This window comes from Lissotriton helveticus, chromosome 12 (genome assembly GCF_964261635.1).
Source record: "Lissotriton helveticus chromosome 12, aLisHel1.1, whole genome shotgun sequence".
Classification (NCBI taxonomy): domain Eukaryota; kingdom Metazoa; phylum Chordata; class Amphibia; order Caudata; family Salamandridae; genus Lissotriton; species Lissotriton helveticus.
In genome coordinates this window covers 857,457,539-857,481,884 of record NC_136073.1, presented here as the reverse complement: position 1 = coordinate 857,481,884, position 24,346 = coordinate 857,457,539, and the positions used below count along the sequence as shown (strand labels likewise).

The window sequence follows — 24,346 nt, the reverse complement described above, 5'->3', positions numbered from 1 at the left end:
GGGTGGCATGGAGACTCCAAGGATTGGGATCTCCAGCAGAGATGGACTTCATCATTGGGAAGTTGACAGAATTCCTCACAAGCTGGATGACTGGGAGAGTTAGAGAAGTGATCTTCGATGCCTCCATGTCACGGCTCACTTTGTTTCCAGTATTAGGCGTTCATGTAACATATCTGTCCATTCTGCAACTCTTCAACCAAGTTCATTTTTATTGAACCAGTGGAACCAACACAACTGTAAACCATGACTTGTAAAACAAAAGCGAAGGCTGGAAAAAGTTCATTCCAGTGACTTGTACTTAATTGGTAACCCAAGAGAATGGAAGAGACAGTCAAAAAGCATGAAATGGCTGATTCTTCCCAGTTCTTCCAAACTTTTAAACACAGTAACTGTCAAATACCCAGTGCCATTCCCCCTCAACCTTCCAGCACCAACTGTGTAGTCTACCTCTGGTCACTGGAAGACAAGGGTAGAGACACCATGGAGAGACAACAGAATGAACATTGAGGGCCCTTCATCCATGGGACTGGGATCTCTGTTGTGGATGTTACTGACCAGTCTCCAGGTGGTGGTCACCCCCCCCCCCTAGGACAGTACGTCACAACTCATTTGTTTGCTATATATTTATTTTGTGCTCAAGGCTATGGTGTGACATCCATGGCTGTGCTTTGAGGATAAGACACACCATTCCAAAATGATTTTCATGCAGAGAACATTGCGGGGACCCCACAATTGGATGTGGCCATAACATGGTGCTGGTGTGGTAGCCATGCCCACCATGCCCCTCGGTGTCCAAGGTAGTGATGATGAACTTTGTTTTCCATCATCTAGTGGGGGGGCAGCCAGAAATTATTATCCAATAGGCGGAGGGGGCAGAAGTTCTGTAGTTGGCCAGCTTCAACTCCTAATGCCTCTCAGCCCACAAACACCCTGTCCGAAACTTAAGAAACGGTCATTTTCGGCATAAACCACTATTAGATGACTTGAGATTCCGGGTGAGGGCATAGGGCTAAAATCCATTACGACAAACTCTAGGACATTGTCTTGGCATGCGTTGTGAACCACACAAGGGAATTCTAAATTTTCTGTGCTAATGCCCTTGGACCCAAAGAAGGTGAACCAGGAACAGAGAAATGCCCTGACACCGGTAGTGTGTGACAAACTGAGCCCCGCTGTTGGAAATGGTGAGCATGTATGTGCGTAACGCCTGCCAGAGACCACAAGGTAAGGCCTCCTATGGACATAACGAAGACCCTTCAAGCTGCTGTTGGTTTCAGGAAGGAAACGCAAACCCCAATAGAGAAGCCGCGAGCTGCTAAGGGCGAGATTTTGCAGTGGCAGTCACCTAGGGCTTCAAAGAAGGTCACCCTCAGTTATGATTCTCATGTTCCTTACCACAGAGAAAGGTGCGAGGCAAACACCCAGTTCCTCAGGCCAAAATTAGCAATTCAGACAAATCTATTGCAGCAAATGAAAGCATTAGTCCTGGTGCCAATCAATTTGAAAAAATCCTGTTGTGCCCAATGGGAAATGGCCGCACGGCAAGACTATGGCTGGTTGCAAGGGTCTGACGGAATCCTTCTGTAGAAATATCTGAGGTTCTTCTGCTTGCACAAAGAAGTGAAGCCCAACGCCCATGAGTGTGTGTAGCCAATGGCTCCCCTGATCATTAAAAAGAACCTGCAGCAGGTCAGGTGGGTGCGCTTAGGCTGACAGACAAGCCCTTGCTAGCTGGAGTGGTCATTGATGGCTGAGATTGATTATCTTAGCGTGCTCTTCTCGAGGGTGGTTATTGTTGACTTGGCCTTGGTCACTTGAAACACAAGCTTGTTCACCCCTGTGTAGTGTGAGTGCAGTGTGCTCCACATAGTCCCCTTCCCTAGTCTTGGTGCATCCTTCAGCGGATCAAATGATGGCCCGGTTTGCTTGCCTTTGGGTGATGCTTGCAGCCACTGTTGGTTTTCGGATGGTGAGTGGTGGGTATCGCAGATGGCGTCATCATCCTGGTAGCCTTAGGATGATCATCACTTGCGTTTTGTCCTCACATTGAACAGGGCACTGAAGGCCAGCCTCAGCAGCTGGGGTGATGCTCCTGCCTTTAGGGTGATAGGTGTGGAGAAGTGTGGCTCAGGGGGTAGAGGCAGCAGACCCGGAAGCTGAGATCGGTCCTGGACCAGGGTTCAGATCCCCGCCTCGGCGGGTCTTGGGCTAAAAATTCCACGGACTCGATAATTCTCGCCCCGGTGCCTCCTCGACTCTCGGGTTCACACTCTGCATCTCTGGGCAATAGCTTGCTTAATCTCCACAACGGCCCCTTGCGGCGGGATGCCTGACTTTCACCTTGTGGATACCCTGATATCTCACAGGGGAATACCAGGACGGGTTCCCTAAGCAAGCGCCGGGAAACCCACTGCGGGTAGCTGTGCGCTATATAAGCTCAACTACATTTACATTTACATAGCTCAGCTGGGTCTTCACACTGAGGTGGGTCACCGAAGTCCCAGCTTCAGCAGCTCGGGTGATGTTCCCAGTCGCTGCTGTTTGGTGATTGGTCGCTGCCGCTCGCATTTAGGCAGATCACTAGGTCTGGTCTACACACTATGGTGGACACTGAAGACCCTGTCCCTGCTTTGGCTGACTGGTGTTATTGTTCCTCTAGCCCGGTGCTCCGGTTAAGAGTGGTTAATGCCCGGTCGCTGCCTGCGGTGCCCGGCGAGGCTGCTTAGCCCTGGTTGCTCAGGGCCCCCCCCAGGGAGGCGCTGCACGGGCCCGGGGCCCTCCTCTGCGGCCCCCTCCCCGCGGTGCCGTCTGTCTCCCGGCGCTGCCTCCGCACAGCGCTCTCTCAGAATAGACAGAGTCCGTCTCTGCCGCCTCGGCTCGGGCTTTACACGGAGGCTTTGTCATGGCGACGGAGCTAATAATACTCGCGCGAGGAGGGCCTGGTACCCGCAGTGCCACGGGGCGGCGTCACGTGGAGGGTGTGTGCCGGTGCTAGGCGCTGTGGGCTTCTAGCGCTTTGAAACCAGAGCAGCGCGGAGAGGGCCCTGACCTGATACAGCAGGGCCGCAGAGACCGGGGGCGGCGCCTGAGGCTGAGGGGCGGCGGGGGGCTTGTCAGAGGGTGGACTGTTTGTGATCTACGGAGGTTAAGTCTTCCAGTGACCACTGGCCCCGGGGCCGTGAGAGTCGATCGAGAGTCCCATCGGTCACTGGTCAGCGGGGCCCTCAGTGTGTCCGTCATTTCCAGAAGCACTAGTTACCGTGAACACGGCTCGTGTAACACACAACACATCTGAAACAAGACTCTCCCAGGTGCAGGGAGCAAACTGCTCTCGCCTGGTCCAGGGATGCGAAGGGGTGGCGGGCCACGTGTGTGTTACCTGGGAATGATGGCCGGCGGCAGGGTGGGGAGAGAAGCAGAGAGGCTGGGGAGAGAGGGGAGGTGTAGGAAGGATGCACGGGTGGGGGGTTCAGGGTAGGAAGTCGCTGCGTTGTGTATATATGATACATAGACTGGAAGGTTACTATGAACTGGAAGCATGGCCCAGGCGTGTAAGGGCAGCGTCTGCCGCTGTCTCTCAGTTCTTCTACAGTGATGTTTCATTGTCCATCTGGAAAGCCCCCTGTGAGGTGCCAGGACCATTCGGGTGCCAGCTACGTGTGCTCATGAACCAGGCTCCTGTCTTCTGATTGTTGAAGAGCGCCCCCTTCTTCAAAGCCAAGGCTGTTCCCTCCTTCACTGCTTGATGGACACTGCTGGTTGAGGGCGGTCTACAGGAGGAGGCCGCCTTGTTCTGTTGATCTCGTGCGATGCCCTCTGACCTCCCATACACACAGGTGAAGGACGCACAGGCACCTGGCTGTGTAGTAAGACTGGCTTCACGTCTGAAAGCCAAGCCTACTTACGCGGTGTGTGCTTGCAATACCGTGCCCACCATTAGACCCGCGCCGTGGCCAGGACCCTTCTCACTGAAGCTGCGGCCAGCATCGTGAATGGCCACAGAAGATGCTGAGGGATGTATGACGGTACCACGCGAGCTATTACCACGCGTACCGTTACAACGCATGTTTTACAACGCAAGTCGTTACCACGACTTGCGCTGTAGGGTGCGGACTTAGGAATAGTTTAATTTACTATTCCAACACTAGTCCCCGTGGATAGTAGGGAAGGTGTTGGAATAGTAAATTAACTATTCCTTGTCCTTGAGCGCCCTCCAGCGCAAGTCGTGGTTACGACTTGCGTTGTAAGAGACGCGTCGTAATGGTAGCGCGGGGTAACATCCGCGTCGTAAAGGATGTTTCCCGATGCTGAGGTATCTGGCTTGGCTTAGAAATACACAACACACTCTTCCTGCACAAGCACCTCTGTTTCCATTTAGTCATGAAGGTAAATGCCCCTTCCAAGGATTGCTTGGCGGCTTAAAATTTCAATTGAAGGTCCTTGCTTTTGGGAGCTGATACCCTTCCAGTGACCTGCACTCAATGATTTATAAACCGCTGCAAATCACCCATGAGGGTTTTAAGGTGCTGGAGTGGATAGCTGCTTCGTGGTGATCTTGTTCATTCAATCAGCCGTGTCTTGTGTCCCTTTCTGAATTGCTGGATCGATGAGGTGATCCTAATGAGCAGGAGAAGATCATACCAGGCTTTGGCCGCCAGGTGTGAAAAGGAGCGTCCTCTGTTGCTGCCCTGAGGGAGGTGGATCGTAAGCGTCTGGTCAGTTGGTGGAAGGTCATGCATTTGTTGATGTATGCTGCTCCTTCGTTGAGCAGGGCTTTGTTTGAGTGGGTCAACGTCTTGAACTGGCATGTCTTCTAGATCAGGAGCCAATGGAAGTTCTTGAGGTGGGGGTGATGTGGGTTCGTCTGGGAAGGTCGAGGATGAGTCTTACGGCTGAGTTTCGTATGGTCTGTAGTCCCTACAGGAGGAGTGCAGTGATGCCTACATAGTGTGTTCCCGTAGTCCAGCCTGCTGGTGACGACGGCCTGTGTGACGTCTTTCTAGTGTTGACTGGGAGACACCTGAAGATTTTGAGTAGCATGCGTAGGGTGTGGAAGCAGGCAGATGAGATTGCGTTAACCTGTTTCTTCATAGATAGCTTGCTGTCCAAGATGATGCTGAGTTCAGCAGGTCACCAAGCGTCGGTCCATGGCAAGGTGTTGGTCCCGAAGATGAGGACATCCGTCTTGTGCATATTGAGCTTCAGACAGTTGTTCTCCAGTCGGCGACGTTCATCATACATCTGTGGAAGTTGGCTCCGGTGCTGGAGGGGATCTTCTGACAGAGAGAGGATGAACTGGGTGTCGTCAGCGTATGAGATTCTGTTGATTCTGTGTGATCTGACAGAATTGTCCAGGGTAGTAATGTACATGTTGAAAATGGTAGGGCTGAGGGATAATCCTTGGGGGGTGGGGGGCACTGCAGATGATGTTCTTGGGTTCTGAGGTGAATGGTGGGAGACAAATTCTCTGGCTTCTTCTGGTGAGGTATGAGGAGATCCATTTGAGGGTGTCTCCCTGTATTCTGATGTGGTGGAGACTGTTGATCAAGATGTGACGGGAGACGGTGTTGAAGGCCGCTGACAGGTCCAGGAGGATGAGGGGTGCTATTTTGCTTTGTCCAGGAGGGCCCTGATATCACCAGTGTGTGCGATCAGGGCTATCTCGGTGCTGTGCTTGGCTCGAAAACCAGATAGTTGTGTTCCAGGTGTTTGTTGAGTGGCTGGTTGATTGCCTTCTCGAGAACCTTTGCTGGAAACGGGAGTAGAGAGATGGGACAGTAGTTTTTCAGTTCTGCTGGGTCGGCAGATGTTTTTTTCAGGAGGGACCTCACTTCAACAGGATTTCAGCTCTGCGTTGAACCAGCTGGCCCTTCTGGCAGGTCCTTTGGATTGGCTGACTTGGCGGTGGCGATTGTGTTCATGCATTCTGTGATCCACTGGGAGAAGTTGTCTGCAGCCTGTTCTTGGTAAGATGTTGTCTGGGGGGTGGGAGATGAGAGTTGAAAGCGTTGTTCCACTGGTCTTCTGATCTTTTTTCAGTTTCTGCGCGTGGAGCTGGGGGGAATGGTGCTAGTGTTGGTAGGTCCTGAGATGGTGAAGTGGACGCTGTAGTGGTTGGTCTAGATGAGCTGTGAGACGTGGTTGTACTTGACTCTTGTCACTGGACGTGAAAATGAGGTTGAGCGTGTGTCCTGCGATGTGGATAGAGTCCGTGACAAGTTATTTGAGGCCGATGTTGCTCATGCTATCCAGGAGGTCCGTTGTGTTGGTGTAGCTGGAATCATTGAGGTGGAAGTTAAGATGCCCAAGGAAGATGTAATGCTCGGAGTCGATGCCGATCAGGGCGATGAGTTCAGGGTTGACGTAGCTGAAGCTGGGGCGCAGTTCTGGTGATCTGTAGGTAAGGGTGCCTCTGACTGGGCAGTGCATTCACCCTCTATTAACCCGAAGAATGTCTCCTAGATTTTGGAGCTACTTGCTTGACTCCCCGGGGTGGGACCAAGCTGGGGTGAAAGGTGTGCCCCTCTGTGCGTCCCTCTTTGTGTGTGATTGCCAGTAGAGCAGAAGCAGCCCCCAACTAAGGATTGGCATCAGCCCTGGACCAGCACACCTGCTCCTTCAGAAACAGAGGAAGTGCCCAAGCGATGTGTGTGTGCAACAGGCTGAACAAAGAAGGCCACTCTTTATTAAGCCCACCATACACCATCATCGGCCAAAACTCTTACCGCCCTGTGAACTTCTCCTCGTCCCCAGGACCTCCCTCCACCTGGTGTGGCATCTAACGGGATCTTGTCTCCAAGCCTGGCCAGTGGGAAGACCAGACAGTTTCACATCAGATAAGGCTGTGTCTAGAGAATAAGCCCAAGGTGGTGAAGTTCACAAAGACTGTAGCCAGACAATCGGCTTTAATGCCCACCTTGGTGCAAGTTCCAGGTGACTAGTTGCACAGGGCTTATACTGCAGTTGTAAAATGTTCTGGCTATCTGTGTAGCTAGCTTCGACCTCTTGTGTTGTCTCGTGCCAGTGTTTTTATGTGCCCTGTCTCGTGGGCTGCAGGAAGGACCCTGCAGGCATGGTTGGGAGAGACAGTGGTTGAATATCATGTTTGAAGTTCTTAGGAGTCCACAGAGACATTTAGGGACTCCGCCGCAAATAATGTGCTTGTATCGGTTAGCGTGTTGGGCAGTGAGTGTGCATTCAAAGTTAGCTGGTGATGGCAGGTAGACTGACTATATACATGCTTGGTGGTGGTGATCAGCTGTTTCCCATGAGATGCTTATGCCTATGGGACCCTCGACGGAAGAGATGCCAGAAAGCAAATAATATGTCAGTGGACATGTTATTTTGTTAACCCCTTCGCTGCGGCGGCAATTCCGCCGCAGCGCTAGGAGGGTGGGGGGCTGCGCGGCGCTCTCATGCTCGTGACGGAACTGCTCCGTCACGAGCCTCGGGCGCGCTGTGCTTGTGACGGAGCGGTTCCGTCACGGCCCCGCCCGCTCAATAGAACGCACCGCGCAGGCGCGAAATCAGCGGCGCGCTGAGCGGGCCGTGATGGAACCGCTCCGTCACCAGCACAGCGCGACCGAGGCTGGTGACAGAGCGGTTCCGTCACTAGCATGGAAGGGGTTTAAATCAGAAAGCAGCTGACAACATTTAGAAACTGATAACCAGTTGTGAGTAGCTACTGGAAAGAAATTCTTAGCAGTTTATAAGAAAACGTCTGTCCCAGGAACTAGATCTGGAAAAAAACGTTGTCTCTTGGCTATTTCAGTCACCCCCAGTAACTCAGGGGCTCGATAGGCCTGATGCTGCACCTGGTAGAAGTCTGTGCATCGCTCGGGTGAGGCAGTTCCGTTTGTGGACTGAACACTCGGTAGGTTTCTGGTTGGCCCATCGTCTTTCTATGACTTCCTCCTAGGCCAGGCACTTTTCAGTTCACATCTGCTTTCATATTTCACACAGGAAGTCCCGCGTTGATAAAGCTTGTGCCTGGCAGCTGTTTTTCTAAGCACCTCTCCCACTCCATCAAGTTTGTCTGCATGTAGCAACCCAGCTGAAGAGGCGGGGAGTCCTGCCCGTCAGCGGTGGTGTCAAGTGGAACTTAACAAATGTGCATGACGTGACATAAAATGATCACCGTGCACCTTAAAAAGTGAATAAGTGACGTAACCAAACTGACCCAGTTTTTGATCAAGAGTCATAGAAGGGTTAGAAGCCAGGTCTTCAGACTCCAAGGTCTGCAACTTCTCAAGTTAACCATATTGTCTCCCAACATGTTCTTTAATGTCTTTTTTATGCTCTTTCTTTTTGTTTAAGTCAAGCACCCGTGCTGTCTTCATATTTACCTGCACATAGACGGATAGACAGATTCTACAATCCCCTTGCCATGGGACTCCCTCTCTGCAGCTCCTTGTTGTCACCAGTTAGATTGTCTGTCAAGTTTACAATAATTAACTTCCTGCAGCCTCTGCTGGGTGAGATGGATTCCCCCTGCTTGCTATTTAAGATTCCCCAGCCCATCAAGAAAGGCTCTTCAATGCTTGCGGACCATCTGTACCTCCAGTGCTGGTGTTCTGGGAGGATGCTGGGCGTGGACGAGGAGTGTTTGGGATGCAGAACTGCACTGGCTGAACGTGGATTGTCACTGATATTGTGATACCTGTGGGCCAATTCAGGAAGGACCTCGAGAGCTGGCTAATCGAATGATCCGCCACCCACTACGACCAGCCCCTGCCCAGCGCCTTGAGACCCTCACGGGCAGAAGCGGCTCCTGGTGGGAGTGCTGCGGGGCAGGGTGAGTGGTAGTAAACCACGGAACAAGGCCGAACGGAGTTAAGTACATAAATAAATAATACAAATTACATAGCGCACGCTGCAACGCCAAATGGCGATGCAGTTTGCACAATGCAATTCGTTTAGCAGCGCTTTAAAGCCCCCTGATTCATTGATTGATAAGTGTAGAGCGTCCATCCTGACTCTTGCCAATGATAAGTATTCTTATGCCCCCCCATGAAAAAATCAGCCACGAGAGAAAATGAGCTGCGATGCCGTGCCTCTATGACGTCGCCCACGTCGGCGCGAAGCTACGAAAGAATTTCCGAATGTTGCTGACGCAAGGGGGATATTCACAAGGTGAGGAATCCACTGGCAGATGTATCTATTAGAATGGATAGACTAGGTAGCTGGTGGGAGACTCAATTTCCTGACTCCCCCACTTCCAGTCCCATCGAAGAAGGCAGGTTGTCAGACATTTTGTGTGCAACCTCACGCCCCATGGGGAGATCCCTACTTTTGTATTACGGTTTTGTACTATTTCCTTTTATTTTTGTGTCCTTAGTTTTTCTATACAAAAATATTTTTTAATATTGTAGGAAAATTGTTCTGCTAACACAGTTTGAGAAGTTTCTCTCCTGCCAAAAAACTACTTCAGGATATGTTTCAACCTGTTTTTTAAATGTAAACGTTACCAGATGGATGAAGTACACAAAGTTCGTGAATTTTTTTTTTAAATAGCTTCACAAAGCGGTATTAGGCGAAGTTCATAACTTCCTACCCGGAATGAGGACACAATGGGAACATTGTCTTTTGGAAAATATTAATAATTCATAACCCTCGCCAGGGTGTACAAGATAACAAGGGAAACTTTCTTTTTAACGCTCCTTCGGTTCTGCCAGTGAACTCCTTCGGTTCTTCCAGTACCTCTCAACAACATTTCTCTATACATTTTCAATATAAAGATGTGTTAAATCTATATCATGGTTAACGTATGTATCTGAAAGTCCATTTATGAAACAGTGAGTGTAATAGTGCCTTTGGGATTTGTTTAGTGGGAAACTAAATGGAATTCTTCAGGCAGCTGGATTTTACGATGAATGCGCCTGTTCCTCTCCAAAGATGGCGTATTTCCTGGTGCACGTGTCTTCACGCGCCCTGCGAAGGATGCTGGCTTCCGCTTTTCGGTGTCAGCGAGCATCAGTCAGATGCTATGCTTTGGATAAGATCGAGCTGTTATTGCCTTTATCTGGGGACTTAGTTAATTGCTTTGTCTGAGTCTCATTTAAATGCCAGTTGGTGCCTCTAGATTAGGTCCGGCTGACGCAAGCTTCGTGCTTGAAGTGTATACCTTTTGCTAATGTGTTAAAAGCATGTGGGTGAGTTTTTCTACCCTTCTCGCGTGTCACTTCTGGGTGTGTGGTCTCCCCTCCCCCACAGGGAGTGCGCATGCACACTTTGGGAAGCAGTAATAAATGCAAGCGTGCAGACAGCAGCTGACTGATGGAGAGGCACAAGATTGTGGGAGGGGAGGGGGCAACCTGGGAAAGGATGGAATACTTTATTTCTTGAGCGCTTGTGCAAGCACCGCTTCGTGACCCATTGCAAGGAAGCATTTTTATATACCAAGACACACAGTATGATTGACTCTGACAGCAGGTTGTGTGCGGCGCCTGACAATCCATTTAGGTCTTCAGTTGTGTCTGTTTTTGTGCTACATGTGATCAGACGGTCTTTCAAAACTACTGGCATCGGTAAAGTTAGAACACATTTTTAGCACAGTTATCTACAAAACACTGTTGTGTTAAAAGCACAACCTTAAAATACTGTGCAAAGCGCGACGCTAATGGAGCGTGCTTCTAGGGCCCGGCCCCCGGCACCCGCCCCGCCTCTCAGTTGTCATTGGGCAGGCGGGTCGCCAGGAGGCCCCCCGGCTGCCCAATTTCTTCCGGGTAAGGCGATGACGCACTTCCGGTGGGGGGGGGGCGGTAACCGGGGCATATTTAGGGTCTGGTTGCGGTTGCCTCGGTCTCTTTGTCCCCCCCCCCCCTCCTCACCGGACCGGCTGTGCTCGCCCGTGGCACGTCTCCCCTCCTTGCCCTTAGTTTAAAGTTTTTAACTCCCACCCACCCGTCCCTTATAGCAGTGGTTTGAGGGGGTGAGTTGCGGTAAGGAGACCTGAGAACAGTGACATTTAATCACAGAATGGATGGGAGTCCGCCCTGCGTACTCCCTAGGCCAGCACTGAGGGGAGAGAAGGTAAGCTCTCCGCTGGGAAAAGGTGACCACCGGCTGGGGAGGCTAGGGCGACAGGTTTCGAGCCTCCTAGGTTCCTGGGCAGCCTGGTGGTCGGGGGTGGGCCCCGGAAATGGCGGACAAGGATCGGAGGTGGGGCCCACCACTCAAGGGCGCAGGTGGGTTGCACCTTGCGCAGGAGGCTCAGCATTGGAGATGTGAGTCAGGAATCCCCCCCCCCCCTTAGTGCTGGGGGATTTATAATCTTGAATGTCAATATTAAAAGTGTTGTTTGCAAATTGCTAATTTGCATGTGTATTCCCTTTGTCATGTTTATGTGATGTGTGTATTAAACATGGCCGTTTTAACCCACGCAAATCTCTGTTGTTGATTTACCTGTGGGTGTCACGGGAATTGGGTTGGGGCGGGGACATGCTGGGGGTTCCGGGTCCTATTCTATGCTTCTGTGTTAAACGCGCAACCTCAGACTCAACAACACTGGTCTTTGAAATGAGTGCCCTAAAGAATCGCAAAGAAAGAAACACAAAAAAGGATTTGCCCTTCATCTACAGTGCATTTCACAGTGAACGCAAAGCCCACCGTGCTGACTTTTTAGTCTGTGCCCCTGTCATTACCACTAACTTTAAAGCGTGTCTGTTGGTAGACGTCTCATTTAATTATAGACCAGTATTTTAACAGCCACACCCAATGGCAGGGAAAAAACATCTGGCATCTGAAGCAGCGTGAGGCTTTGTGGTGCACGGGTCGACCGCGCGTTGTGAGTCACACTGACTCTGCCTGTGGTGAAAACCTCAGATATGCAAATATGATTTCTTTTTATGGGATTGGATGGCAGGGTGCCGCACAGAGCGTCATTCTGGAATACCCTCACGCTTCAACAGTATTCTTACAGGTAAGTAAAGCTTTCCGTGGACAGTCGTATATACTTGTGGTGTCCTGTTGAGCATAGTGTGTGATTGGCAGGTTAGATTTACAGCAACACTGACTCAGCCCTTCATCCTTCCGAGGTCAGTCAAACGAGCACCAATTTCTAATGGATACAAATAAGTGCATACACCCAAATGGTACACGTACAGCGCTTTGGATGAAAGCGCTATATAAGTAACAGAGTATTATTGTTTTTTTTAATTTTTTTAATTTTTTTATTTTGAGTATTATTGTTATTGCTGCCTAGTGCTGTGCAGCAGGGAAGGATAAAAATCTAGCAATACCTGCATATAACTTCCATATAATACACACTGGTGGTCCTCTCGCCTTTGGCCATCTCAGTTTTCCAGTGATTTTAATATTTGCAAATGACGTTTACCTTGAAATGTTTATTTTAAAGCTTTTGGAAGGAAAAATAAAATAGGCAAATCATATGTTCTCTGAGGCCAGAGCTGAACCTCCTGGTCTTTAAAAGGGAATAGCTTTTCTGACTTCTTTACATATGTGTTGCTGTTATCGCCCAATGCCAGTCTCTGGCTCTTTTTGCATGTCTTGACCCTGCCCAGGCTGCTAGTCTGAGATTATTAATTGCTTTGACCTGTGAAGGCGTTTCACACAAAAAATAATAAATACAATAGAACGGTAAGAATTATAATTAGGGCTCCTGGTTTTATAGTATTTATTTTTTTGCCATTTTCGTCTGTATTTATCCATATTCTTTTTGCAAATTTTATCTGTAGTGATCCATATTTAGTTTGAGTTTTGTGGAAAAAGTAAGCTGAAATTAGTATATATATCCACATTTATTTAACCAATAAATATGCACTCATGCTTGAATGTCTGCCAGGTTTCAGAGCTGTGAACACCCTCAGACCATAAATCCGTGCACTTATATGAAGATATGCAAATTTCAGTATCAACCTTGTGCATATCTACTGCGGTTAAAGCCTCTTTACTAAAATTCCTTCCTTTTTAAACCCCCTTATCTATCAATCCACACATCTATTGGCCCGGCAGTCATGGCAGACAATATTTAGAATTACCCAAAAAGCAACCAAAATTCCGTTTTTATCCACATTTAAAAATAAATACAGACACGAACATGAATGTTTTCTGTCTGTATTTAACTGTACAAATCAGTAACAACGGAAAACCGGGAGCCTTAATTATAATAAAGGGTTCGAGCATTTTACCTCTGAATTTTCAGGGGCCATGCTGGTCATCTTACACCGGTCATGCTTTACGTAAAATATAAGTAGCTGTGTGGCGTGTGCATGGCGGTGTCATGTCTTCATCGGATCCCTCCCTTGCAGTCCTGAGCCTGTTATTTTTGGGGGTCTTGAATCACTCTTTCCACCTGCTGCGGTAGGTGGAGAGCGGTACCATGTTCACGTCACCCACGTCCGCTTCCGCCACGCCTTCCATCCAGCATCACGCACCCCCCCACCCCCCCTCCACCGGATGCTTGTTGGATGCATCACCTGTACACACTGAGAAAAGCATTTATCACCCCTGTGACTTTCAGCGACACGTGTGAGTGATGCAATCATCCGACTCCTTCAACCAAGGGAATTATATGGTGTAAAAACTCCTGCAACACGGCTATAAATAACGGCGTGCGGGCAATCTTTCAAGAGGATGTGAGGGGGGGGGCTGTGGGTGAGGGGGGGGGCATACGCAGGAAATACCGGCGCGCGCGGCGCAGGCTCGGCATAGTTCGGTACAGTAATAAAATCTCACTTTACATCAGGCCCGGCTCCAGGAATTTTTATTTGGGTGGGCCAAGGGTGCATTTGGGTGGGCCACTGCGGGCTCGATTTGTCGCATATATTTCTAGGCACACCTGCTTCAGGGCCCTCCTTTATTTCTTCTTAGTCTTACAAGGCTCAGTAAAACGCACTCTTTTCCAAATCTCTTTCTAAATATTATCACTCTCCCCAAATTTTTTTTCCATGTAATGTTCCTTTGATGGAAAGAGGAGGTTTCTGAGGTGGGAGGATCAGGCAAGTGACACTTCACTGGCTTCCTCTGTGGGAGCCTTCAGGGAGAATCCCTCTTCATACCTACCTCCACCTGACCCTGGACTCTGCAACACACTCCCTTACAGGCTTGATTATACCCACTCCTCTCCAATGCACCTTATCTCACAGCTGACCTTGGGCCCCAGCCCCATATCAGGCACCATCGGGCTCCACTTTCATTTTTCCTGGTAAAATCATTATTAAAATCACCTTCAAACTTAAAACACAGACTATAGCAGTAAATATAATTAGCACGCACTTTAAAGTATGTTCCACAGTAGCCCTTATGACCAGACTGCTAATTAAATAAACAAAAACAGAAAGGCCATGACAGGGCCGGCTTCAGCGCTGATGCGAAAGTCTTTTTTGGTGCCCCACCACTGACCTATTTCTCTGTAAATACCTTTACTACCACCTTCCAACAGTGCCCCTCATCCCTCCATGCCCCCCATTGACCTGCTGCTCGGATTCCCTCACTGCCACTTCACGTGCCACAAGTGCCCCTCATCTCCCCATAACCCCTCCCCTTATGACCTTCTCCTCAGATTCCCTCATTGCCACCCTCCACCCTCATCTCTCTGTAGCCCCTCCCCCACATGATCTCCTGCTCAGACTCCCTCACTACCACCCTCCAACCGTGCCCCTCATCTCTCCCTAGCTCCCCCCTCCACCCCATGACCTCTTCCTCAGACTCCCTCACTGCCACCCTCCAACAGTGCCCCTCATCCCTCCATGCCCCCCCCTATTGACCTCCTCCTCGGATTCCCTCACTACCACACCACATGCCACAAGTCCCCCTCATCTCCCCATAGCCCCTCCCCCTTATGACCTCCTCCTTGGATTCCCTCACTGCCACCCTCCACCAGTACCCCTCATCTCTCTGTAGCCCCTCCCCCTCATGATCTCCTCCTCAGGCTCCCTCACTACCACCCTCCACCAGTGCCCCTCATCTCTCCCTAGCTTCCCCCTCCACCCCATGACCTCTTCCTCGGATTCCCTCACTACCACCCTCCACCAGTGCCCCTCATCTCTCTGTAGCCCCTCCCCCTCATGACCTCCTCCTCAGACTCCCTCACTACCACCCTCCACCAGTGCCCCTCATCTCTCCCTAGCTTCCACCTCCACCCCATGACCTCTTCCTCGGATTCTCTCACTGCCACCCTCCAACAGTGCACCTCATCGCTCCATAGGCCCTCCCACTTCCTCCTCCTCGGATTCCCTCACTGCCACCCTCCAGCAGCGCCCCTCATCTCTCCGTAGCCCCCCCGTGAATCCCCCCTATTGACCTCCTCCTCTGATTCCCTCACTGCCACCCTCCTCCAGTGCCCTCATCTCTACGTAGCCACTCTCTCATATGCATTTCATTTGTTGTATAGCGCTACTCATATCAGTGTAGTGTGTGTCAGTACTTTACATCACACACACATTAAAACAAGACAATGAATCATACAAGTATGTAAATCAGTCTACAGGGAATGTCACATTAACCAATAAGAATTACAAGGTGTAGGAATCACATGTCATCCATACTGGTGGGCAGTATATTTTAAAAGGGTTTGGTCTGGGGAAACACAAACATAGGATTTAAAAAGTATTCCATGGGGCTCAGCTTAAATGATAAAAATGTATATCTGCCGAAACATACTCATTTTAGCAACATTAGAATAATGAAAGACAAAGGAAGTTCTAACTATATATAAAAAAAAAGCAACGTTCTAACTATACCATTCATGTTTGTATGCAGCTCTTTGGTAACAATTCATTAGTCACTGTCCTATGTTAGGATTGTAACTTCTGAACTGCAAGTAACACAAGGATCTCTGTGACAAAGGCAGTAACCCACTGAGCTTCCACATAAAATACAGTTCATCTGCATTTAAAAACTACTAACTGACAAATGATTGCTCTCCAGCAGGATCATTAATCACCAGCGTTATCTGGGCATTTTGTAGTGTCTAATTCTTGTCCTGCATTAGCCATGATAATGATAAAACTGTTTAAATGAAGCTCACACGAAGTATGTGTGGTGCTGGGGCTGTGCACATTTTTTAAAGAAAAACAAATAGTAACACATTCTCGTACCTACTACTTCATTAGTTAAACTTTGTGTGGTAAGCAGCTGCAGGGGTCAGGAAAGGTGAATAGGAATAACCAAACTCATTTTCTCCTGTGCTGCATAAAAAAGAAATATCCACGCAGCAGAACTGTAGGTAAAGGTTACCCATGTCAAAGACAGGATGTGTCACCTTTCGCCACATGAAGATTAAGGGGTGAAAAAATAAACAAAGGCTTGTTAATTATGTAAATGGTCTTTTAAAGACCTGTTAAGTACTCGGGTGCGGCTGTGATAATCGCTGTCTCAGCCCGGCCCGGGCGCGCACACACACAGAGACACCCTTGCGGACCTGCCTTCAAGCCCTCACTGCGAGGGCCAAGGCTCCTGTTTGGGTGGGCCAGTCTCATGTTTGGGTGGGCCCGGCCCACCCGGCCCACCCGCTAGAACCGGGCCTGCTTTACATACAAGAAAACCCCTAGATATTCACTGGGAGTAAAGGTTAAAGTGGTGTTAAAGACGGGAATGGTAATAAAAATCGTACTTTACATAAAAAAAACTAGAAGTTCACTGAAAACACAAACCTTTGATGTTATAGTTAGCTATAGTTCTAATATCTTACTTAACATTTTTTTAAAACCTCGGAAATTCAGTGGAAAAAAATACAAAGGTTAAAGTTACGTTATAGTGGTAATATCTTGCTTTACATTTTTGTTTAAACCTGGGAAATTCAGTGAAAAAAACCCAAAGGTTAAAGAGACGTTATAGTTATATCTTACTTTATTATTTTTTTAAAACTCGAGACATTCACAGAAAAAAAAGGTTAAAGTGAAATTATTTGGTGGAAATGTCAGCTAAAACCTAACATTACAAACAACAACAAAAACCGGAATTCATCAGTTCTAGTTAACTCCAATATCTTGCGCCCCACCATACATACAATTTATGACCTCACATATTACAGCACTTATGATTGGTTCAAGGACCTCTTTAATAACATCAGTGTGACATCTGAAACGACCTCATTGATGACATCACTGTGCTTGGCAGGGTAGCTCAGAGCTGCTTCTCTTCCTATTGTACCCACTAGCTTAGAATGGCGTACCATGAATAGTGCCGGAAGGTATGTTGGCTCTATTTCTTCCGCGCACACATCACAAACATCATAGTATGTTAATCGATTTGTATGTAGTCTGGTGGTGCGTAGAGTGCATTTATGCAGAGTTTCAGTCAGTCTTGCTGATTAGCGGCAGGTCATTGCGTCTGTTGTGCAGTGAGTGTTCGAGGTTTGTCTGGTGGGCTGTTGTCTAGTCACAGGGCTATGTGTTGTGCCCATTGTGTGCATACTTGTTAAGTGGGTGGCACTTTTGTTTTACAAGTGGACTGATTCACTTTCCAATCAGTCGCCATGTTACTTTATGGCTAGTTGTGCTAATACCAACGATGTGTTTGCATCTGAAGAGGGCTTGTAGTGTTCTGGGAGGCTTTCCCACTCTGGTTCCTGATCTTTGAGGGTGGAGGCTGACCATATTGCAGCGAATTGGGGGAGATTGTATTTGATGTTGGTGGCATCAGGTAGTAAAGTGATGGTTGTGTCTAGTGGGCTGTTGATTCTTTTGGTAAGTTTAGCATTGTTTCTAATAAGTTATGTTGGTGCAAGCAGTTGCGTGACAGTCGTTTGGTTTGACTGTTGTATTCTGTTATCTAGTCAGTCTGAGGCAGTGGGTAGATTCTGTGTTTTTCAAATGCTGTTTTGTTGTGTTGGGTGTAGTTTGGGTGCATTTGTTGGGTTCTTTTGCGATTGCTGCAGTGGACACTTGTATCCAGTTTTTTCGATTGTGATATTGAAGTTGAACGATTGTGTTTGCATTTGGTGCTGATGAGCAGCAGCAGGTTGCCACATAGATGGCTTTGGTGTTGTGTTGGTTTCATGCAAATGTGGGTTGGTCCTCCTGGTGTGTCTAGTTTGCAACACGCTGCTCTAGGAATAGCGTGGTGCTGTTTTGATTGTTTGTGATGTTGGTACGTCTGATGCGTTCTGATTGACTTGTCCGTGGTTGGTGTCGAGACACGGGCTCAGTGCTTTGTCTTGTTTTAGGTTGGACCGGAGATGGTGTTTGTGTCTAGTGGTGTCAACAGCAGCACACTGTCATCTCACTGTGCACTGGACACGTGGAAGTGTGCCATCGATGCCGCTGCTGTGATCTGCTGGGGTGCGGTGCTGGGCACTTTTTCATATGGTAGGGCAATTAATGTGTGTGGAGTATTCTTGTTGGGTGCCTTACTGTTGGTGAACAGGGTAGTGCCACCTGTTAGACTCCTGGAGCTATGTTGGTTGTGTGGCAGTGTCCCATAAATGTTCCCTGTTCTTCTATTTCAATGAGGTGGACCAGTGAGAAGATATTTGATTTTTACTGTGCTTTAGGAAGAGAAGGTAGCCCCCGTTGCCTGTTTGCAGACATTAGTTACAAACTTGAGCCAGTATTTCATAGCAGTTGCCGCACCTTGCAATACATCAAAAAATTAGTTGTATTTCTGCAGCAACTATCCCATGAGCCGCCAACTGCAGGATCTGCTCGCCCTCTTAACTCGGAGAGCAACATAAATGCTAGTGAAGCCACCTTCTGCTGCAAGGCATTCTGGGTAGTGGTCTATTCTATCTCGGGTGAGTGTTGGCTAACCCGGCAAACTAAATCTGTACCTCAAATCATGCACTCTGCATTGAATCTTAGATAGCCCATGTATTCTGAGGCAGGATCGTGTGTTAGACTTCTGAGAACCAATATGCAACCGGTGTTCGTTTCTGAACCCAAGGCTAGGTCCTCCTATCATGCAGTGTTACCTGTGTAGGTTCCAGAAGCCCGAGCACCGTTCGGCATGACTTTCAAACACCACTGACTGAACCACGGATCCCTGTGGTCCTACAACAAAATCTTTTGGCCACCTGAACGGATTTCGATGGACAGCCACCGCATTCCCTAGTTATCGAGAATACACAATAGTTGCTCTTCTTTTAGCCACCTAACTCAAGCCTTTCCAACGTGCATTCTGATCCTTTGTCAATGCTTTATGATACTTTGGTCATGGTCCATGCCAATTCCCCATGCACCCCATCTCTGACCATAAAGAGATATTTGACGATGCAGCCCAATCCACCGCCTATGAATTCTAACTCTTTGGCCATGCATTGGGTCTCTTAGACTGTGACTGCTTTGTCCATTCTCGCACCTCTTTTACCATGTGTCATGACTGTGATCCTCAACAGCCCTATACCACACACAGCAAACATTGCCATTATCCACACACCTCTGACCAGGCGCCGTGGTCCTTTGATCATTCTCCAGAACCCTTGACGATTCCCCCATCCCTCCATGTCTTTTACCATACCCCAATAACTTGACCCTGCACCAATGCCCGTGGACCAAACACACAACCATTTGACTACTGAACTCCGCCTTCTAGCATGCAGCCCACTATTCCCATCTCTTGGACCAAGTGGCCCACCCTGTGTGGCGCTTGGTCCATGCTTGCGCCACAGCCTACGTGCCGCGCCTCACATGGGCACCCTGCAGCGGGGCGCATCTGACTGCCACTTCCACCCTGGCGAGCACCGGTGCTGCTCATTGTGACAGGCGCTCCGCCGTGTTAAGTGCTGGGCGCCCCAACGCCTCTTCCTCTGCCAGGCTTGTCACATCTTATCCGGGCGAGTGCCCGTGACGCGGAGACGGAGGGAGCGGGGAGATGCTCAGGAGTGCTCCTGTCATCGCGAAGACTCCAAGGAGGCAAAAGAGGTCGCCGTCACCCATGCCAGCGCGGATCTCTGCAACCTCTATGCATGTTGTAGGGCATTTAGACCTTACCAAACCGAGTCACTTATCTTCAGAGCTCACCTCTCCTGCCCTTGCTGAGTCCTTAGATATCCCCTTCCATTTTTTTAGAATTCTTTTAAAACCTTGTATTTCTGAGGATGTGAACAGTTCCTACATTTTGAGAGCTCTGTTAAAAAGCTCAGCATGCTGTGAACCAGCATTACTTCTGCCTTCTGGATAGTTTCAATTATTCATGTACTATAAAAGTGTATGCTTGTTACTACATATAGGTTCCTCGTGAGTAGGGGGACCCATGTTTCTTTGACCACGACATATAGAATGTAAACTCCATCATCTGGAGGCGCATAACAGAGGTTGGTTGAGAAATCCGGTCTGAGGCGGATCATGAAATCACTGCTGGGTTGATGGAAACATTAGGGCTGAATGTCGAGTAGAAATCCAATCTATGGATGACAGACAAATCCAGGCAGCCAGTAGAAAAGTCAGACCTGCAGAAATCCGGGCTGAGCAAGGTGGAGACATCTTGGAACAAAGTGATGGAAAAATCTGGGTTGGAAAAATGGGTAAACCTAGATTGGGTTTGGAGAGATCAGGGCTGAAGGTGATGGAGAAACAGTACATTGGAAAACATGAGAAATAAATCTAGGTTATATGAAATCAGGGCTGAAAACAATGCAGCAATCGGAGCTGGAGGTGATGGAGGGACCGGGGCTGAGGCTGGCGAGGACCATGGAGACACCACAGCGGAGGAGGACAGAGCAAGGGGTGTTGGGTATGAGGGACACATTAGGGCTGGGGCGAATGAAGACACCGGGGCAGTGGGTGATGGATAACATGGCCACTATTGAGCTTAGGTCCGCGATACTGACTTCCAAGCTCAGCCCCGGGTGTGGCCCAGGCCTGCAGGCCCCGCCCTTTCATACAAACGAGCATGAGCTGATTTGCCTGGCCTGTGTGGTGGTGTGTGGGGGGCATCCTGTATCTGCAGAGCTCGCAGTGCAGGAGCGGTGATAGGGGGGGTGCCAGCGCCTGGTCCTTCACAGGCTGTGCCTGCTTCTTAGAAGAAACCGTCACTACTTCACCCTTACCATCATTTTTAAATTTTATGTTCATGTCTGTTTTAATTATTATGTATATGCTTTTTTAAAAAATATTTGCATTTTTTGTGTAATTTGTATTAAGAAAAGTATTAAATACTCAGATGATTTTTTATAAAAATCGTTTTTTAGTAAAGTGTCATTTTTAATTTGCTGGTTTTCATTGCACTTTGGAATTTTGGTTTGCCTGGGGTTGTTACTCGTCATTATAATGTGCCTGCTTCTACGCCTTTCGTGTTTCCTCTGTCCTCTGAGGTCTGCCCTGCCTGTACTTCCTCCACCTGTCTCTTTACCCTGTGCCTCTTGTGTCTCTCCCTCCCATCTTTGCCTCTTGCTCCTGGGTCTTTGCTCCCTCAGCCTGTGGTCCATCCGCCCTCTGCCTGTGTCTTGTATCGGTCTCTGTCTGTGATCTATATATAGCCTGTGGTCCTCCACCTGTGCATTCTACGCTGTGCCCCGCCCCCTGTCCACTTGTGCCCCCTTCCAATGCCCCCTCCGCCCACAATGCCAGGTCTAACTGGTGCCAGAGGTGGCCACCAGGGTGCCAGGAGCTCCGCCATCTTGGGGTGTCTCCCGCAGTCGCCAGCGCCTCGATTCACTGGGTAGTGTGGGATGCTGTGTTTTCATTAAGTGACCGTGCAAGCTCCTAGAAGCCACCTGCTAACTCTTGTGTTTCTCTCTCCGCAGACTCTGACACTTCCCGCCCCGGCACGCTCTGAGTCGCCCTGATCCGGGTGCCAGACATGCGGATCCTCTGCGGCCCAGGGATGGCGACACTCCTCGCGCTTGTGACCGTCCTCTGCTCGCTGCTGATTGGCTGCCTAGCTCAAAGTAGGTGACCCTTTTCATATTTCAGTTATGTGCACCCTCTGGCTTCCCTCTGAGATCTGTCTTCCTTGTGCTTAAGAGGGAGAACACGCTCCCTGCAGTAAAGCTTTCCAATGTTCCTTACAGCCGAGGACCCATGGACAACGGGCCCTAATTACAATTTGAATGCAGACACCCCAGAAATGTACATCAAAGCATTGCATGCCCTCGGATTGCACACAGCAGGTTAAAAGTACCCCCAGAAAAGCCTGGAAATGCTACATACACTCAGTCTGACAAGTGCATCATGGTTGTATGTATGTTTTGGTGTTTCTAAAGCCTGAATATAGCTGGCTGGCACTGGAGCACTGTACAGGGGGCATGGTCAAGTGGGGGTACATGGAGTTATTGGTACTAGGAATCTCTTTCGTATGTTTCTGTCTCCTGATTGTCGCAGCGCATACGTTTTACACAAGGCTGTCGTGGGCCAATAAATTCTTATTGAAACGTCCTAATCGCCATCCTGTGTGTTCTCTGAGAGAAAGCAAGCCCGAGTGTCTGAGCGAAACTTATTGTACTGTTTTCCACGATCCCTGAGGAATCAGGGTTGTCATGTTCAGTGGTTGCCAGAGACTACCTACTCCACAGTAGAATGCAGGGTGGTGGTATTGGCATTGTACAGCTAGCTGGTCTAATGGCTGACAGATCCTGTGGGGGTGTACGGAAGCGGTTGGGACACCAAGCCCTCAGTTTAGGTCATCCAAAACGCGCAGGTCCTGGGGGACTCCTAGGAACTACACGACAGAGGATGAGCTAGTGCAAGGGGTGAGAAGTCAGTCAATGTGAGGTGGTGTTTCTTGAAGAGGTGCTTCTTCCTGGAGTTGGTGCTGTTCTGATTTTGAAGATGTTGTTCCACTTCCTGGGGTCAAAGGCCAAGAAGGTTTGCTGCTTCCTGCAGTGTTTAGTGTCTAATCTGACAATGACTGAGCTCCTCGTCTGGCGCTCACCTCCGGGTAGTTAGTTTTTAGGTCGAGGCTAGAGTCAGCGCGGAAGCGCTTCTCTGGTGAAGGTCTGCTGTAGTTGAGTACGTGAGGGAAGCCCCGCCCATATTTTTCATTGGCTTGTGTCTTTGTGCTTCGTAAATGCTGCCTTCGGATTAGTTTATAGGCTTGTTAGTCCCTCCTTATTACAGCCATGTTGTCATTGGTATCCTCCCATGTCTACTGGCCCCTTTACTTCTAGTATTACACGGTACTTGTTATTTAGACTGTGAGCACTATTTTCTTTAATGAGATTCTCCTAATGCCTTCTCTAGTCCCCCCTCCCTCCCGTTGTCTGTGCCTTCTCACCCCCTCTCCCTGCCCACACAATTCAGTTGTCCATGCCTTCTTGCCCCTTCTCCCCCGCCCGCACTCCCGTTGTACGTGCCCCCCCACCCTCCCTCGTGTTGTCCATGATGACTACCGTTTTGCAATGCAATAGTCTCACGTAAATGCGAGTCCAAATGCATTGTAAATGCTTGTTTAGTTTGGTAGACAGGGTTTCGGCGTAGATGGCCTTGTAAGTGATGCAGCTAATCTTGAAGATAATCTGGGTGTGCAGGCAGGGCCAGTATAGATCCTTGAGCATAAGGGTTATCTGGTTGGGTTGATTGGGAAGATCTGGTTGGGAGGAGAAATGACTCAGAATTAGTCGGAAGAACACGCTGTGGCCAGGATGAAGATTATTATTAGTGGTGTTCTCTGGCACGGTACCCGCTCTCTAGGGTTGCTGCCTGCCCCCTGGCTTGGACACTGCCTTCCACCTCGGCTTGGATGCTGCCTGCCACCTCGGCTTGGATGCTGCCTGCCACCTCGGCTTGAATGCTGCCTGCCACCTCAGCTTGGATACTGCCTGCCACCTCGGCTTGGATGCTGCCTGCCACCTCGGCTTGGATGCTGCCTGCCACCTCGGCTTGGATGCTGCCTGCCACCTCGGCTTGGATGCTGCCTGCCACCTCGGCTTGGATGCTGCCTGCCACCCCGGCTTGGATGTCACACACCCCCTGGTTGATATGATGGACTCTGTATGTCCCCCTTGCACGGAGGCTGCCTGGTTTATGGGTGCTACATGCCCCTTGTTTACTGTGATGGAGGGTGCTTGCCCTCTGGTTCCTTTGGTGGATGCCGCCTGCCCCTGGCTTGGATGCTACATGCCCCTTGATGCTGTGATGGAGGCTGGCTGCCCCCCTTTGCATGGGGCAGTATGTCAGTTTGCCCCCTTTCCCCTCCTTTTGCACGGAAGCTGCCTGGTCTATGGATCCTGCCTGCATCTCTCGTTTGGAGGCTACTTGTCCCCAAAGCTTGGTGTCTGTTTGCGCCCCTGGCTTTGATGCTGCCAGCCTTCGGTTGATAGGAAGGTCTTTGGTGTCCATGCCGCCTGTTCCCTTGTCAAGGTGAAAGATGGCCTGCCTCCCTCGAGGGTGGATGCTGCCTGCCCCCGCCCATTTGGATGCTGCCTGTCCCCTGTCTTGTATGCTGCCTGTCCCCTGTCTTGTATGCTGCCTGTCCCCTGTCTTGTATGCTGCCTGCCCCCGCCCGCTTG

The 24,346-nt window shown here is 49.5% G+C and overlaps 1 protein-coding gene and 1 long non-coding RNA gene across 5 annotated transcripts in view; one reads left to right on the top strand and one right to left on the bottom strand.

Annotated features, from left to right (window-relative positions):
- The window catches only part of LOC144798606 (uncharacterized), a 1,317,000-nt gene that overhangs the window by 908,626 nt on the left and 384,028 nt on the right, over window positions 1–24,346 (bottom strand). The gene's annotated exons all lie outside the window — the stretch shown is intronic.
- The window catches only part of PTPRS (protein tyrosine phosphatase receptor type S), a 320,940-nt gene that overhangs the window by 74,690 nt on the left and 221,904 nt on the right, over window positions 1–24,346 (top strand). For all 3 annotated transcript variants that reach the window (XM_078669564.1, XM_078669562.1, XM_078669563.1), the window contains exon 2: window positions 21,644–21,787. In XM_078669564.1, coding sequence (XP_078525690.1) covers window positions 21,700–21,787 — 88 coding nt within the window. In that variant the 5' untranslated portion in view covers window positions 21,644–21,699. The remainder of the gene's footprint in view (window positions 1–21,643; window positions 21,788–24,346) is intronic.